We start from the raw sequence: 17,077 nt of genomic DNA on the forward strand, positions 1-17,077 counted from the left end.
AGCTGGTGCGCTCCATTCAGAATGCGATGTGCAGCCCTGGAAATTTTGGCCCTGGAGTAATTTCTGCATGCCGTCTGAGAGTCCGTCACACTCGTCGAGATTACGGAAACTGTCCGGAGCTCACGAGGAGACCGCAACAAGTGGAGCAGACGACGCCATCACGGAGCGAGCACCGGACCAATGGCGAACCGCGGTGGAGTCACGTGGCGGGCGCAGCCAATCGGTGGCTCCGGCACGACCTTCAATCATTTGCTTTTTGTGTGCTTGTTTCTGTATGGAGGAGATAGCTGAAGCGGCGGATTTGAAGACGGAGAAATGCGCTTTCCAACGAGACCAAGATGGCGGCGCTCGGCTGCGCCGTTCCGGAGATATCGTGACTTGAAAAACGCCGTTCTTTCGCGATTTCCGCGCAATTTTTGGCACCTTGGCTGATACAACAATTTTTTTAGAGCACTTCTACTTGGTTTTCAGTGATGATATTTCGGAATCAGATGGAATAAGAGTTACAGAAACTGAAAATGTGATTTTAAAAAAATCGTTTTAGCCATTTTTCGCGATGCGAAAGCTGCGTCCCCCCTTAATATGAGACGCTTCACTTAAATTCTTGTGCTTATGTTTTACTGTACCCTACGCATCTACAAAATTTGTCCAAACCGCTTCAAGGACCCTTTAATGAGGGATAGTACAATGTTCCAAGTGATTGGATCGGTTCTCATGATGCTGCACAATACTCACTGCTGTGGATTGCCTCCTTAATTACCATATTGATTCAGCCGTGTTTTAAGACTATGCAGAATTTTTAAAGATCGCCTGTGGCAGATAGCACAATTATAATCCTTGAACTGGATTACTCGAAGAGGTGCACATTACTTCTACGTGAAATCAAAGTTGGTAATTGACTAATTAACAAAATTTCACTAATTAAGTTTTTTACTAATTACTTTACGGCATGTAGTATTGCAATTTATGAATTGTAGCCCGTGTGTTTGCAAGGGATATCAACTTGGAACAAATTATAATGATGGCACCGGTTTCAAGATATGTGCTATATCAAACTTGTGGTAAGAATTCCCTGTTGTTCCACTTACTTTTTAAACAAAACACCATTTATGCATTGAAGCACAAAAGTAACTGGGACGCCAATGTATTTTGTCGCACATTTTGAAAATGAATATCTCGAAACTGATTTCATCCTGAGAATTCATTCCAACTGGATATGCCTTGCCAACCCACCAGCTACAATTCATAAATTGCAATATGTCCTGTAAAGTAATTAGTTAAAACTTAATTAGTGCAGTTTTGTTATTCAGTCAATTACACTTTCTCGTGCAAGTAATCTCCACCTGCTTGAGTAATCCAGTTCAAGGATTAGAATTGTGCTATCTGTCACCGGCAATTTTTAAAAATTCTGTATCGTGTAAGAAAAACACCACATGTGTATGCTTCCAGAAAGGTATGTAATATATCTTGCACTGCTCTCTACAACTGTAATTTCGTATTGTAGTGATCTCTGCATAGATTCACCTATTATCATTTGGCCCTAAATGCTCTGGCAAATTACCAGTTATTAATTACAATATACGTGAGACCAAGTAGTTTGGAGATCCCTGGGTTATAGAGTAAAATCAGGCTGGTGCTTATTGCCATGTGTAAGCATTCACACCTGTGCAGTGGTGTTGTTGTAGAAGTGGCATGCTTGCCCCGCATTTTAACAAGCCTACACTTTGTTCATGTTGCAGGACTTCATCAGATGTGTTTTCCCTGTTGGCATTATCTGTTCCTTAGCTGCATTTTGAGCAACACGAGAAGAAGGTGAGGGCAGGAGCCAACATTTCGACATGGACTTGTCTTTTTCAAGGTGACATATGCTCTCCTCGGCACAGTATGTATAGGTACGTTTATTCTAAAAGGGAGAGAGGGTAAGGCGGGTGGGCGAGGTAATGAGCGAGGGTGTGCAAGTGGCGAGGGTGTAGAATTGAAAAGAAAAATAATGCGCTACTGATCTTCAGTGGAGGAATTTGAGGCAGCGCCATGTGTTAGCCGGTGGACGTGTCACTGTAGGTTCCTCTTTTCGTGGAACGGTGCTGGCTGCACGACGGGGAAGGGGTATCTGCTCCACTGGAGGTCAGTGAACAATTGTGCCTCTGAAAGAGAGAATAAAAGTAGAGATGGTACTCGAAAAAAGAAAAAAAAAAAAAAAAATATATATATATATATATATAAAAGAACGGCAGGAATGAATGAAAGGAAAGGGAGGTTGGAATATTATTGACAACCCAATGACAAACAGAAAGGTTAATTTTTAATATACCGAGCAACTCAACGAAAAATGAGTGCTGTTGCCTATAGTTTGAAGTTTAGCCTAGCACGTAGATTCTAAAGCTCCCTTTGAAACGTTCATGCCTATTGGTTGCAATGTCTGGAACTTATGGATAAGGTATGATTCTCTATATTTTGTCTCGCATAGAATGGAAATTTGATTGTAGTATGTAGACTTTAAGTTATCAAAGTTATGATGTGGTTGGTTGAAATGCTCGGCGACGGCTTTGGGAAGCTCTTTAGCTGTGTCCGTGCAATGCGACGGTTTACGTGGAAAATGGAAAACTGAAAACGACACTTTACCGGAAGCCTACGGATAGCCAGCAGTATTTAAAATAGACTACACCAGTCATCACCCGCGACACTGCAAGCAAGGAATTTTTATCGGGCAAGCGAAACGAATAAGAAGAATTTGTAGCAAAGGCAGCGATTATATCCTCCACCTAAATGACCTTAAAGTAACGCCAGCGGAACAAGATTATCCACAAATTTCTCTCAACCGGGCTTATGACGTCGCATCGAGATTAGAGAGGTAGTCTGCATTAGCTAGGAAACAACCTACACAAGAATCTTGTAGATTGCCAGCCTTTATAACAAAATATTCTAATGCCCTCCCAAACACAAGCAACATCCTACAAAAATGCCACCCAATATTGTCAAGTAACGAGTGTCTGAGAAAAACGTTCCCGAATGTACCAAGGGTTACCTATCGCCGCAAAAGAAACTTCAAAGACATGTTAGTGCATGCAAAAGTTGTCTAACATCATTCCCACATAATAAAATCCTGTTCTCGCCCCAGGTGCAAAACCTGCAGGCACCTTCAATGTGACCTTAAAATTAAATGCACCGCAAATAGCTATACACACGAAGTGAAAACTAGCTTTACTTGCACTAGTTCCGATGTAATTTATATGGTTGAGTGTTCCTTCTGTAAGGAACAATATATCGGCGAAACGGGACAATCAATGAACGTCATGTTAAACAGACATCACGCTACAAAGCTTCCCAAAGCCGTTGCCGAGCATTTCAACCAACCACGTCATAACTTTGATAACTTAAACTCTAAATACTACAGTCAAATTTCCGTTCTGCACGAGACAGAAAATATAGAAAATCATACCTTATCCATAAGTTCCAGACATTGCAACCAATAGGCATGAACGTTTCAAAGGGAGCTTTAGAATCTATGTGCTATGCTAAACTTCAAACTATAGGCAACAGTACTTAGTTATATTTCATAGAGTTGCTTAGTATATTAAAAAAAAAATTGTTCTTCTTTTTTGTTTGTTATTGGGTTTTCAATAATATTCCAACCTCCCTTTCCTTTCATTCATTCTTTCCGTTCTTTTATTTATATATTTATCCTTTTTTTTCCACGAGCACCATTTTTGTCTCTACTTTTATTCTCTTTCAGAGACAGATAGTTCACTGACCTCCAGCGATGCAGATACCCCCTCCCCGTTGTCCAGCCCCCTTCCACGAAAAGAGGAACCTAAAATGACATGTCCACTGATTAAAACACGGCGCTGCCTTAAATTCCTCCACCGACGACCAGTAGCGCATAATTTTTCTTTTCAATTCTACACCCTTGGCACTTGCACACCCGAGCTCGTTACCTCGCCCACCCACCTTACCCTCTCTCCCTTTTAGAATAAACGTACCTATACATACTGTGCCGAGGAGAGCATATGTCGCCTTGAAAAAGACAAGTCCATTTGTCGAAACGTTGGCTCCTGCTCTCACCTTGTTCTCGTGTTGCTCATCGTCTTGAATTTCTATCTCCCGCATTCCCTGTGTTTTCCTTAGCTGCATTTTGTATTTCGTGATGTTGCTTCCAGCCTTCGGTTTTGTTTTATCTCTCTGGACTGTTCCTGTATTGTAACGCATGCCAAGCCCCGGCATATTACTTTCAGTGTTCCAATTGTAGAATGTGCTACATTTGTAGACTAGATCATCCGGGAATTAATCACTTTTTTTCAGCCTGAATGTCTTCCTTTCCTTTTCAGGGATTTGTATGAAACATTTGCAAAGGAATGTACAGAGCTGCAGAGCTGACAATTAAATGTTTGCACCTTCACACTTTCTCCTTCACTTTCCGTACTCTAAGTTACACCAATTTCTAGAAAAAGTCATGGAATATGAATGCATCCAAACAGTCACCCTAGTCAATGTAATGCATCAATATGGGTTTAAAACTTGTAATCTGAGACTCAAGTTTCTTAGTGCTCTGCTTTGTATCACTTCGTGAAGCTTTGGTGATAACTTGATGAATGCAGTTTGTTGATATGTTTACTGCACCTGTTTTACCTATGTGCCTCCATTTGCTGTCTCATTTCTTGCTGCTTTCATTGTTTTTCTTTGCCTTACAGTTCAACACGCTGAACAATGCTCTGTCTCGATGCCCGCACTGCAGGAAAGTGTATGTCTCATGTTTTTCATTTCTTTCTTGATATGCTGATGACAGTGGCAGTAGAAAAAAAATGTAAATCTTTTGTAGAATCTAATGCAAATAATTCTATAAGAATTGGCACAGTGGAGACTATTCAAATGCAGAAAAGCCAGTATTCCTTCCATTATCTCAATGTTGCTACCCTGTGTGTTCTTACGCACAGTAATATTTTTAAAAATATTTCTGACTACACAAATCTCAATAATTACGGTGAAGATTCAAGATGTGTTTGTTGCTGAAAAGAAGAATATTCAGGGTTTACTATATATAAGGAAATGACTAAAAAGCCTCTAAGCTGTAATTTTGTAGCCTACCAAGTCACAGTCACCGTTCTTCAGTTATGAAATTTGAGCATGACACCCCTAGGTCCAACTGCGACTGTTGGCTCACTGAAGCATTTATGTTATTAAATGTTCCTATAAATACATAAATGCACGCAGCACAGGCATTGGTAAGATCCCAGGTTAGCAAATGGTGCAGCCATGTACATTGTTCACTACTTTTGCATTGTCCACACAGAGGCTTCCTCAGTTTATATGCAGTGTGTAATAAATAGATTATATATTGCATGGTCTTCCATGAAAACATACTGTAGGAAGGGGAAAAAGTGTTTAATTGATGTATATTATTACTGTGAAGTGTAAGTGCATAAATGTCATTTCATGTGCCCTGTTACCTCACATGCCCCACTTCTGGATATGTTTAATTGAAAATTAGTTCCCGGACTATTAGTGTGCTTCATGTGTGAAACGATATATTGTAGAATGAAGGCACAATAACAAACACGCACAGACACATGCATCTTACAGGCACCTGTGACATATGGCTGTGTGTCTTCTTTGTAATTGTGCCTTCGTTGTAATTGTAATTGTTAGACAAACTAGCACAACAACAAGTCTTCCTTCATGTGCTAGGTCTGCTAGTTCCGTCTACCAGAGGCCTGTTTTCAAAAAGGCAAAGATTGATGTGTGTTTTTTTTTTTCAGAAAGGCAAAGGTTGATGTTGTAGCAATGACATGTTCTCAATGTCTACAATCGACACATAGGCTAGCTCCATCTGCATTCTTTAGCACTACAGTTAGTTTTTTTCTAAGCTGATAGTACATAATTCATAAACCACATTCCAAATTAATATTTTGCATTTTCATGTGCTATGCCAAAAGGTGTAGGCCTTTTTTGATCGTTTGTGGTGGTTTCATTGGGTGCTGTGCAGAAAATTTTGCTTGGTTTCACCATCTCAAACAGGAGTTGTTCCAAGCCATGAGTTGTTCATTTGTTCACCCACTGTTAATCAGCATGGAATACAGTGATCTAGACCTATAAATTAGTGGCGATTCTTGGTCTCTGGAGTTGTCTAGGACAATTTACAGACCTTTTACGCTCCATCAAAGCATTCGCAAAAACTCATTGCATTGTGAAGGTCAAACCCATTTCTCAGAACTGTGTGCAGTTATCATCTGTGCAAACAGCACATTTAAGCGCTTCAAATTTTATATGCTTTGATACCTTTATACAGGGTGTCCCAGCTACCACGCAGCACGATTTAAAAAATAGGAATGGCGTTACGCGAAGCAAACCTAGTGCGTATTGTTTCCAGTGCAGGGGAGTAGTCGCCAGTAATTTTTTCGTTACTGAGATTTAATTAGGTAATTGTAATTAATTACCTAACTTGAGAAGTGCTGTCCTAAAATTGTCAATGAGAGAGTTGTAGAGCAACATGAACTCCCGATACAGCTTTCTGTTGCTCAATACGTGCTACATAAATGTGTTTTTCCGAGTGTGAAAGAAGCCTGCGAATACACGCAGAATTGCCGCGTGGGTGGCCGCTCGAGGCACTTTGTGTGTATTCGCAGGCTTCTTCGTATTGAGCAACAGAAAGCTGTATCGGGAGTTTTTTATGTTGCTCTACAATTTTCTCATTGACACTTTGATAATTAGGACAGTACTTCTCGAGTTGGATAATTAATTACAATTACATAATTAAATCTCAGTAACGAAAAAATTACTGGCGGCTTCTCCACTGTACTGGAAACAATACGCACTATGTTTGCTTCGCATAACATCGTTCCTCTTTTTTTTTTTAATCGTGCTGCGTGAAGCTGGGACACCCTTTATACTAGATAACAAAAGACAAGCATTATCTGAGAAAGCAAGGCACTTAATAAAATATCTGTGACTGATAATGATACTTGCATGACAGACTGAATTGTTGATTCAATCATGATTTGTCCACAGACTAAGCTGGCCCAGTGGTCTGTCAAGTGAATCCATCTTAAACAGTGGAAAGTGTATATCTTTAAGGTTGAAAAGTGAAATTGCACAGGAATAACTATCAATTTACTGACAGCCTGCTATTGATCCTGTTTGTCCTGGATAGCTCATCTGTAGGTCCCCAGTTTGCCCGCACGAGAGGAATTTTGTCGCTTATCTTGGCTCTGGTGATCTTAGCAATCACACTTGGAATCACAGTAAGTGTTACTCTGTTTTTCATGTGTGGTGCAGCTTCCGTGAATTTTTTTAAATTCACCAAAGTCTAGAGTTCAGTGCCATGGCATTTATTCACAGGAATATTTCTTGCTTCATTACTAAGCTAGTCAACTATGCTGTTGTGTTTCTGTTAACATGCATTAATATTTAACTGCCAACTTTTCCGATTTTATCATAAAGACGCTAATGGTATTACTATTTTTTTTTTATGTCATGCTTAGGGCAAAGTTTGTTTTTAGAAAATACAAATAAAGTGGCCAACTGATTTTTAGAATTATTCGGACGCATACCCGCAGTAGCACCATCCACTTCACTAAACCCGTTTATATAATATGGCAAATGTATTTTTGGCCGCTGTTATGTGAATTGAACAAATAAACTTCACGAATATTTTCATCCGTGACTCGGATGTTCTAGCTATAAATATAGAGGAGTGTGCCTGTTTACAGCGTTCCTACAAAATAAACACTCTGGAATATTTTAAGGAACGGTCGACATTTTAAGTACTAAAGCAGCTTTTAGTATTTCTAACCAAAGTTTAGTATTTTTTGGCTTCAACTGCAGTATTTATCGAACCTTAAAGTTGGCAAGTCTGATTAATATGATGCACATTGAGTACATTTATTTCATGATTACCCTTTTTGTTGCACAAGGATGCTGCATCAAACCAACTGGAATTACACATAAATTTTCTTATAAATGCCAAGTTTGCTTGAGTTATGAGATGTACAGTATGTATTTTGTAAAATACACATCACAGATAGCAGGTAGCTAAGGGCAATTTCACTCCAGGAACGCGTTTAGTAGTGCTTTATGTAACACAGTTTATTTACACTGGAAGCTAGAGGGGTTGCCTGATTTCTGAACAGTGCTTCTCTTTTTTTAATATCTGTGCATTGATAACTAGTGCATGTTTCACTTCTTTTGTTCTGGATAGGTACCTGAATAGCTGTTTGCAACATTTTATAGTAGTACCTTATTTTAATGTGACATCGAGGGTGGAATCTAAATTTGTGAATTTTATTTTTTGTCTCAGCTTGGGACATACCAGTATGCTGTTGAAAAGAAGGGTATTTACGTTGTCTACGCATGTGAGTAGTCGCCTCCTCTCCTTACTCCTCTTTTTCTTTGTGCCTTGCCTGCTGCACACAATGTGGGTTGCAACTCAGTTATTCGTCATGATGTTATGATAATTCATTTGGTGCTATAGTTTTGTCTTGCCTGGTGTAACTCACAATAATGTTTATGCATTTGTCGGGCTTGTACCAAGGTAAGGGTAAGCAGGTTCTTGCATGGTATCTGTTGCGGCCATGTGCTCATGCGCACATAAAAGTTTTCGGGAAATGCAACTCACAAAATATTTCCTCGCAGCCTCAGGGCTCGGCCCAGAATATAGGAAGGCAGAGCATAAGTCACGCATAGACCTGCATACTGCGTGCCTTGATTCCTGACAGACTGCTTAGAGAGCTAGGAAATCCAGCTCACCCGTGGAGCCAGATTAGGAAAAGCACTGTATACATGTATAACCCAGAATGGATTATTGTTTATGTTGCGTTAGCATAGTCATTGACTCTGTTGCTCTGCTACAATCAGGCTTGTACATCTAACCCGAACCTGACCCAAAAATCGTACCTGAAGTGCAATTTTAGCCAGAACTAAATCCAAACCGATAAATCTTGGAATATGCCTGAGCCCTCTCCTGAGGTTTCAGAAACTTGCTTCCGTATTTTTGTAGTCTGCACACGCCACTCGTATCCTGTTAGGGTGGAAAGAGTGGGGACAGACATTTTGTATATGCCAAAAAGCTGTGGGGACCTTGGCTAGAAGATTTTCGCCAGATTTTAGGGGCGAAGCTCCTTAGGGTGTTGGTCGTTCCCTCCTCTGTAGTAGTAGTAGTATGTAGCCACCTCTAGTTTATGAAATGCTCAATAGATGGCGTTGTGTGTCCGTACGTGAAAGAGACGCCGCATGTAGTTTTATGAAGTGTTCACTAGAAGTCCGTAGCTCTGGTTGGCATGGAGACCGCTATGCATGTATGTATACGCATATATAGATATATATGTATATGTATAGTATAACCGGAAGCCGACTTCTGCTTCCGGTTCCACTTCCGGTTCCGTTTCCGTTTCCGGAAGCCAGCTTCCAGCTTCCGGAGAACGCTTCCGGCGTTTTTTTCTCTCGGCCGTAGCTACGTGCGCTGCGTGCACAAGGGCGTTCGTTCCCGACGCGCGCTCTCTTTCTCGTCCGTAGCTAGGGGCGCTGCATTGCACAAGGGCGTTCGTTCCCGACGCGCGCTCTCTTTATCTCTCGTCCGTAGCTGTGGTTTACCCGAATGATCCCCCGGTGCTTCGCCCACTCATCATCATTCACTTCGTGGATATGCTGTGATTTTTTTTTTTTTTTGTTAAACTGGCACACGGTGCATTTACTAGGAATATGATAAATAAATGATTGCTCAGTTTTAGTAAGGAGCAGTGTTCTGCATACTTCATTCGTTAGGGAGATTTCAAGATCAGTAGGTTTGTGGAGGCCAAATCTAACTGGCCATGTTCATAACGTGTGTGGTTGCTAGGAAGCGATATTGCACAGGCCTTTTGAAGATTTAAGGGCTAAGCATCACATTTGCAGTTATTAATTCTAATGTATGTCTTGTAGTGTGTGGCTGTATTTTTGGTTGTTTCTAAGTGTGTATGTAATAGCCATTAGTAACAACATGTAAAATAGTAGCGTTCAGCACCTGCAGCGCTATTTCATGATAACTAGGGGCATTACTGGCAAAATTACGCAGGCATGCTGCAAGAGCTTTGTCTGGTCGCTATGTATGTCTGCCCCTGCTGATGGCACCCGTTGTTATCACTAGGCAGTGTTGCAATTTTAAGGCCCCATACTAAAATTTTGCCGACAGTTTTAAGGTGTGTACTTCTGCCTTATGCTGCTGCTGTAAGCTCTGAATACAGGCTGTTGAGTTTGCGCGTATTGTCATGTGGGAACAATGTGCGCAGGCAAGCAGGCAGAGAATTAAGATGCAAAGATGGAAACTCCATTGAGCAAACTTGTTCCTGTAAAGAAAAGTACGCTTGGCAGCGACAGCAGCAATGCTGACAGCACAGTCAGCTGTCCTTGAATCGAATTGCACTGCTCGAGACCATCTGCTATTAGTACAGTGCTCAGCGATTGAAAGGTGATATTTGGAGCACATCATTGCCAGCACTTTTTTGTGCCACTGGTGGGCACTGGGGACGCCGAGCTGATGCATTTTTGTATCACATGAAAGCAAGTACTTTTGGGATGCATTGTGACTGCATTCGGACCCTCGGCAATAACCCAGCACTCACTGGCGGCGCAAAAGGTGATACTCCAAGTATCACATTTCAGTTGCTGAGCACTGTACATGTGTTACTGTATTTTCCAAAGCAGACAACAGTGCTCACGCCAATTTGAGTACACCAGAGTGTTTTCCACATGCGTTCTATCTGATTTTGATTTCCCCATCATACAATACCCTTGGGACTGTGAGTGCATATGGCGTGAGCTAAAACCAAAGAGTGATAGCGGGCAAAAAGCAAATGTGATAACACTCATGCTGTAATGAATGCACAAAAAGAAAGTGCACATAGCAATATTCAGTTACCTATGGGAATCGGTGTCTTACAAGCACTTCAGGTGTATCTCATACATTGTCACGGCTTGTCGCCCGTTCGCCGTTGGCGCGAAGTCGTCGATGGGGTGTACAAGCCGGTTGGTCGTTCTGTACTCAAGCGAACACAGTGAAAGAGTCAGAGTCGGGAGTAAAAAAAAAAAAAAAAAAAAACAAGATATTTATCGACTGACAGTGATACACAAATTAATAAAATAAAATAAATAAAAATACAAGAAAACTAACACACCTGAATTTAATATAGCTCAATGGTGACGACAAAGAAATAATGACGAGCAATTAACAGTGGATACAAAAATGAAACAGGGCGCGGATCAAATATACAAGAATACACTTAACAGTAGTTCACTAAAACAAAGTTCAAAAGAAACAAATGATGTCGTACGCATGGTCAGGCAGCAGCAGCAAGTCCATAAACCGTGAAGTCGGCGCGCATGCAGAGCTTTCCCTAAGAATGCCGGCGAGCTGATCTTGTTGAGGTGGATGCGATTGCTGGGCTGGGCTTCCCGGGAGTCTAGGTCTGACGACTACACTCAAGCAGGTTGAGCTAACTTGAGGCGAACTACCGTGAGCTTCGTTGCAGACGTTGGTTTGTCGTCTCGTACATCAACTAGTTACTCGGAGTTCCGACTCGGCTAGGTGGCCCAGGCGATACTGGACGGCACTAGCTCCTCGACTGCTTCTCAGCAGATCACAGGCTCAGCTTCTAGACTGATTAGCAAGGCCTAAAACCTGCACTTAAACAGCCTCTCTGTTCCCTAGTTCCTTAAAAGGCCCCTAAACCACCTCTCAGATATTTTTTGAACATTTCAAGTAAACAAGCGCATCGAGTTCAGAACGCCATCACGATCAACAATGCCAAACGCTGCAGCGTTATGCGCTGCGGGCGCGCCACAAAATAAAAAAAAACAATGCCGTCCTCCTCTCCTGGCCTTTCCAGTATCCTGAGCGGTCGTCACGATGTCAGCAGGGTGCATCTGGTGATGTCAATGGCGAATGACGATGCCCATTGGTCAAAAAAGAACCTACGACTTTCGGTTTGTCTGTTAGCATGTACGCGCGCTCCCTGCTGTTCTTCGTCATGTTGCTCGCTTGTGCGCCCTTGCAAATCGATAATTACAGCCCGCAACGCAAGTGCCAAATCAGTGACCTTCCAACATAGTCGTGCTTAGCGATCTGATTAGCTGCGCGAACAGAATGCGACAGTGTTGGCCTTTCCAGACGTGCGCGCAACGCAGGGTCTATAGTGGTACGAAGCGCTTCGCATGAACACTGCAGCAACAGCGGTGTAATAGCGGGTAGCCGAGAAGTGCTGCGCCAGTCCGTCCACATTACCGGCACGGTAATTCGCTGCATGCCGTTTGCCATTCGCGGGCCGCCGTTCGACGGCGGTTTTCCTTGCGAACGGCGAGATTTCCTTGCCGTAGACAAGATGAGACTAGGACCCATTTGTGCGGCAGCCTCACTGCCAACGCCAATGATCGCTTGACGGCGCCGATATCGTCGCTAGGCCTTCTCCGGTTCACTTCTAAGCTAAAGCAAACGGCGCTTCGGAATGAATCGCCGAGGCTCACAAACCGCAATATTTCCTTACCGTTGTTGCTTTCGCAATAATTGTGCACAAAGAAGAAAATACGCCGATACTAGCGGCGCCGTCGGCTGCGATGCGAGCACAGATGAGCTGATCGTCTGCCGTCGGTAGCCGTGCACTGCAGCGGAGCTCGACAAGTATCGGAGCTCTCGTTCATGTTAAACGTTTGACAGTGGATATCGTTTTTCATAAAATGTACAATTTATGAATCACTTTATCTAGCAGAAATTATTTTGCTTGGAACAGAAGCTGCAGCCGATATTTTCGTCGCCAGTGGTGGAGGCGCGCAGTTTCGCGGTCGTCGATTGTCCTGTCGATCGTGCTGTGGCCGGTGCACCGGCTGAACTGCAATCTACTTTGGATGCCTCTCGCGCGGCAGACGTTCTACGGCACTGGAGGCCGGTTCGCCGTCAGTGTATTTGCCGCTAGCCTGGACGTGCCTAATCAGGAAGTGGACAGTGTATTGAGAAGCGCGTTGGCGATGACTTGTGTCACGTGACATTTGGAGGGTCACTCACAATCAATCGGCGTGGGTGAGGAGAAGAGACCAGCCGACGAGGAGAGTAGCGAAGGAAAGAGCGAAACGAGTGAGGGCTGTGTTTCGATCATCAAACACGTGTAACTCCTCTATTACGGCACCATTTCGAAAAATTCTCGCAACTATGTGTTCGTTGTAGACTCGTGCACAACTGCAACACCACAACTAAATTTCGACCTCTGGGGGGTTTAGGGGCCCTTTAAGTCGGGGGAATGGCAAGTATGGGTGACAGTTCACCTAATTATCTCATGACTCCTCCCAACAGTCTTGGCCGCGCCCCTTTTGATCAGGGGCGAGGGAACGGATGATTTTTTTTTTTTTTTTTGACAATTTGCCGTGAAGAAATCGAAATTAGTGCTGTTTAGACGGTATTGGCAAACTGTCACCCCCCCCCTCAGCAGAGATCCTGGGTGCGCTACTGGTCCAAGGAGTTTGTTGTCATGACGAACACCTTCAGCTTCTTGCATCTTTTTTAGGGAATGTAGTCATGGTACAGTCACATGATCATAAATGAGGGCCCTGAAGTTCTGAGTTTTTTGGATAAATCTGAATCGTCAATTTTTTTAGCAGCGAGTGTTTTTCAGGTTTTATCAGATTAATCCGAATATACAAATAAGTAAATTTAATTCTGGGGTTTTACATGCCAAAACCAGGATCTTTTAATATGAGACATGTCACACTAGGGGACTCCGGATTAATTTTGACCACTTGAGGTCCTTTTAACAAGCACCCAATGAGCATTAAATGAGCATTTTTGCATTCCACCCCCATCGCAATGCGACCGGTGCAACCGGTATCAAACCTACAACCTCGTACCCAGCAGTGCAATACCACAGAAATCATTGCCTCCCATCAGCAGCAACTGCCATTTGGGCAGGTCTTGTCTGACATCGAGGAGCGCAGGGCCACCGCTGTGTTGTCTGCTTCGAAACATTCTGAAACCATCTGCGTGCCAAATTCTCCTTCCTCCTCCCACTCGGGCACCAAACAGCACAGCAAAGGCGTTGCACTGCATTGTGCTTCCAATTATTTCACTCGCACGCTGAAAACAACACCGACCGGAGAGCGCCTGCAGAATCTAGCTCGGGCTGACCACCAAGACATTAATGTGAAAACAAAGCAATGTGTATACCACGCATATTGACCATGCAGAACGCACTTCATTTTGTCACCTGTCAGTGTTGCCAGACTGCTATTTGGTTCAACTGGGATATAAAAAAATTTTAAATACAAACTTTCCACTGCTCTGAATATGTTCATATTTTGCCAGCTTGCTTTGGGATGCTTATAGTTTAACATGCAATGTATAATTCAAATATAGAAAATTTGTTATAACCCCTTAAACATATTTGCTGCGGTATCTTAGCTATTAATCTCAATTTAAGTTACTATCTGATCTTTTAAACCTATTGAGTCGTTTAGACATTTCTGTGGACACCATAGATCCAACATATGAAGGAGATTGAAATTTTGGACTTCATGCAGCGTCTTGTTAGATTTTTGGGAATGACATAATCAGCCTGCATGGTCTTGCAAATATTGCACCAGGAACGAAGTTGCCACCATTTAGGATTTTACTTTTATCCTCACTTTTGCTGATCAGAACAGACTCGCAGTGGTGGCGTAGTGGCTTTGGCGTGGCGCTGTTAAGCCCAAAGGCGCAGGATCAAATCCCGGCCTCAGCGGCCGCATTTCGATGAGGGTGAAATGCAAAAACACCTGTGTACCGTGCATTGGGTGCACATTAAAGAACTCCAGGTGGTCCAAATTAATCCGGAGTCCCCCACTACGGCATGCCTCATAATCATATTGTGGTTTTGTCACATAAATCCCCAGAATGTAATTTTTTTATCAGTGCAGCTGTTGTGCTAATCAATAACAAATTTGTGTATCACTTTTTGCCTGAGAATTCACCCTCTCAAGTGCACTTGAATGGCAGAGCACCCAACAAAACGGCATGACTGAAATGGTGCAGTCATTACAAAAGAGTCAAGTGGGCCTTTCAGCTGTGAGGATACGTGGAAGTTCAAGCTTAGCGGATGATATTGGCTATATTTCATACTGTGGTATCTGGATGTCACATAAAATCTTGAAAAACACGTTGAAATTTCCTGAAAGCAAGCATGTGAGATGTCACTGTGCTGCCTATTCAGTGCTGCATAAATCGTTTTTTGCGATTGAGCTGGAAGTTATGCATACAGGCTTGACTATTACCTGAGAAGCAGCGTGCAGGACAATCTACGAGTGACCAAGAAGCGTGCATGCACTTCATGTGTGTGCTTACAAGGAGAATGAAAAAGGTGTATGCATAGAAAACTGCAGACTGAATTCATGCAACGTTAACAAACTTTCATTGATATACAGTCAATCGCCTGTGATAACTGCACTTAAGGAGCATCTCAACAATATTAATGTTGCCTTGAGTGTGCATTAGGCATTGTGCATTAGGTGTTGTATTGTTGCACTGAAACACAACAATAGACCATTCTTATGAAATTTTCACACCTGTTGTACAGTAAAGTGCAATTAACTTTTCTGCAATTTTTTTTATTTATTATTTTCTAGAGCTACTGATTCATATATTTTCGTAGTTCCCTTTGTGGTAAAAAAGTGATTCACTTCTATGTTATTTGATAATTAGAACTCGTGAAAGACTTCGTAAATTTCTGCCTTTCAGTTTTGAATTATGCTTTATATAAATTAAAGTGAAGCTAAACAAAATGGTGCCTTTTTTTTTTTTCTGGGTTTCAGGTGGCCTGATTGCATTCCTCCTCTTCCTGCTTCGCTCCCTCTATTATCTCACCATGAGGGTGTCGCACATTGAAGAGTCTGTGTGAAGTTTGAGTTACCATGGTGTTGATGACACTGCATTGGAAGCCTTTTGAAAGTGGCCGCACCTTATGCTCTGGTATATTTCGCCAATAGCCCCTTCATCCAGGTCTGAAAGCTGGAAGAATTTTGACACTTTGTTTCTTGTCATTTTTGTTTGTGTGTGCTGCAATTCTGTACATAATATTTTACTCTTAAAGTACTGGTAAGGTAGCTCTGTTGTGGGCATGTTTTAGTTCTCACAGAAGCACCCACCAGAATACTGTGTGCTTGTGTTGCGACATGTATTGCTTTTCCTTGTGTAAAATTTGTTTTGCTATTAATTTTCGAACTGATGTTTGAATGGGAAATAAAAGCACTGAATTTCCTTCGACTCTCTAATACAGGCATGGATGTGACCGTGTTGTGTTATGCTTGCTTTGACCAAGTGCTATAACCCATTCTAGCTTGACGCAATGCAAACCAGTAAATAAAAGCATGGTTACATGCTTTGTTGTAGACTGGGCCAGTTTCTCCTGAAATTGCATTAGCTTTAGCTCTAATTGCTCATTTATAAAACATGAGATTGGGTGTAAAAATGGGCCTATTCAATTCTTTGGGCATATTTTTTGTCACTAAAGAAAAATAGTATACACTGCCCTTGGGGAAATGTTTCCCCCAGGAAAAAGAAAAATATCTGTTTCAGTCTCTTTCTGCACTTATCATTACTTTCATTGACTTTAAACAGGCCTTATAGCTTTCTAGCTCGAGGTTGTTCAACTGGTGCCAGTGAAACGGGCAATATTGTTGCAATAGGATTAAGGGAAATGTAATTTGTCTGACTGCTTGTTAACCAAGAATGTATTAGTGTAATAATTGCATTGCATATTATATATATATATACATATAGAGAGAGAGAGCTTAAGATATGTATGTTAAAAAGGAAAATTTTGCTTCTTTAGTTGACAAAATGGTTGGATTTTAATGTTCTCAAAACTACAGAATGGCACAAAGAGTGAAAGTCATTTTACATGCATTGAATAGCTATATTATATGCAGTCACATTTTCAGTTTGTATTTAGTTTTCATTGCATGACCGCGGCACTTAGGGTCTAGAAATTTGGTATGATAGTCAATGCGTTTTGTGTGATCTGTTCATTATTTGCTACTGTTTTGTGGCTGTTAACAGAAGAATGGACTAGTGTTTTGGCTGTGTGCATGGATAAAA

General features: G+C 41.9%; 1 protein-coding gene across 1 annotated transcript in view; it reads left to right on the top strand.

Moving 5' to 3' along the window:
• LOC119465627 (type I phosphatidylinositol 4,5-bisphosphate 4-phosphatase-B-like) overlaps positions 1 to 16,238 on the top strand; it is a 37,861-nt gene extending 21,623 nt beyond the window's left edge. The window contains exons 5-8 of the mRNA XM_037726186.2: positions 4,689 to 4,738; positions 7,145 to 7,235; positions 8,291 to 8,345; positions 15,793 to 16,238. Coding sequence (XP_037582114.1) covers positions 4,689 to 4,738; positions 7,145 to 7,235; positions 8,291 to 8,345; positions 15,793 to 15,878 — 282 coding nt within the window. The 3' untranslated portion in view covers positions 15,879 to 16,238. The remainder of the gene's footprint in view (positions 1 to 4,688; positions 4,739 to 7,144; positions 7,236 to 8,290; positions 8,346 to 15,792) is intronic.
• Positions 16,239 to 17,077: the final 839 nt, after the last annotated feature.

This window comes from Dermacentor silvarum, chromosome 1 (assembly GCF_013339745.2).
Source record: "Dermacentor silvarum isolate Dsil-2018 chromosome 1, BIME_Dsil_1.4, whole genome shotgun sequence".
NCBI lineage: Eukaryota > Metazoa > Arthropoda > Arachnida > Ixodida > Ixodidae > Dermacentor > Dermacentor silvarum.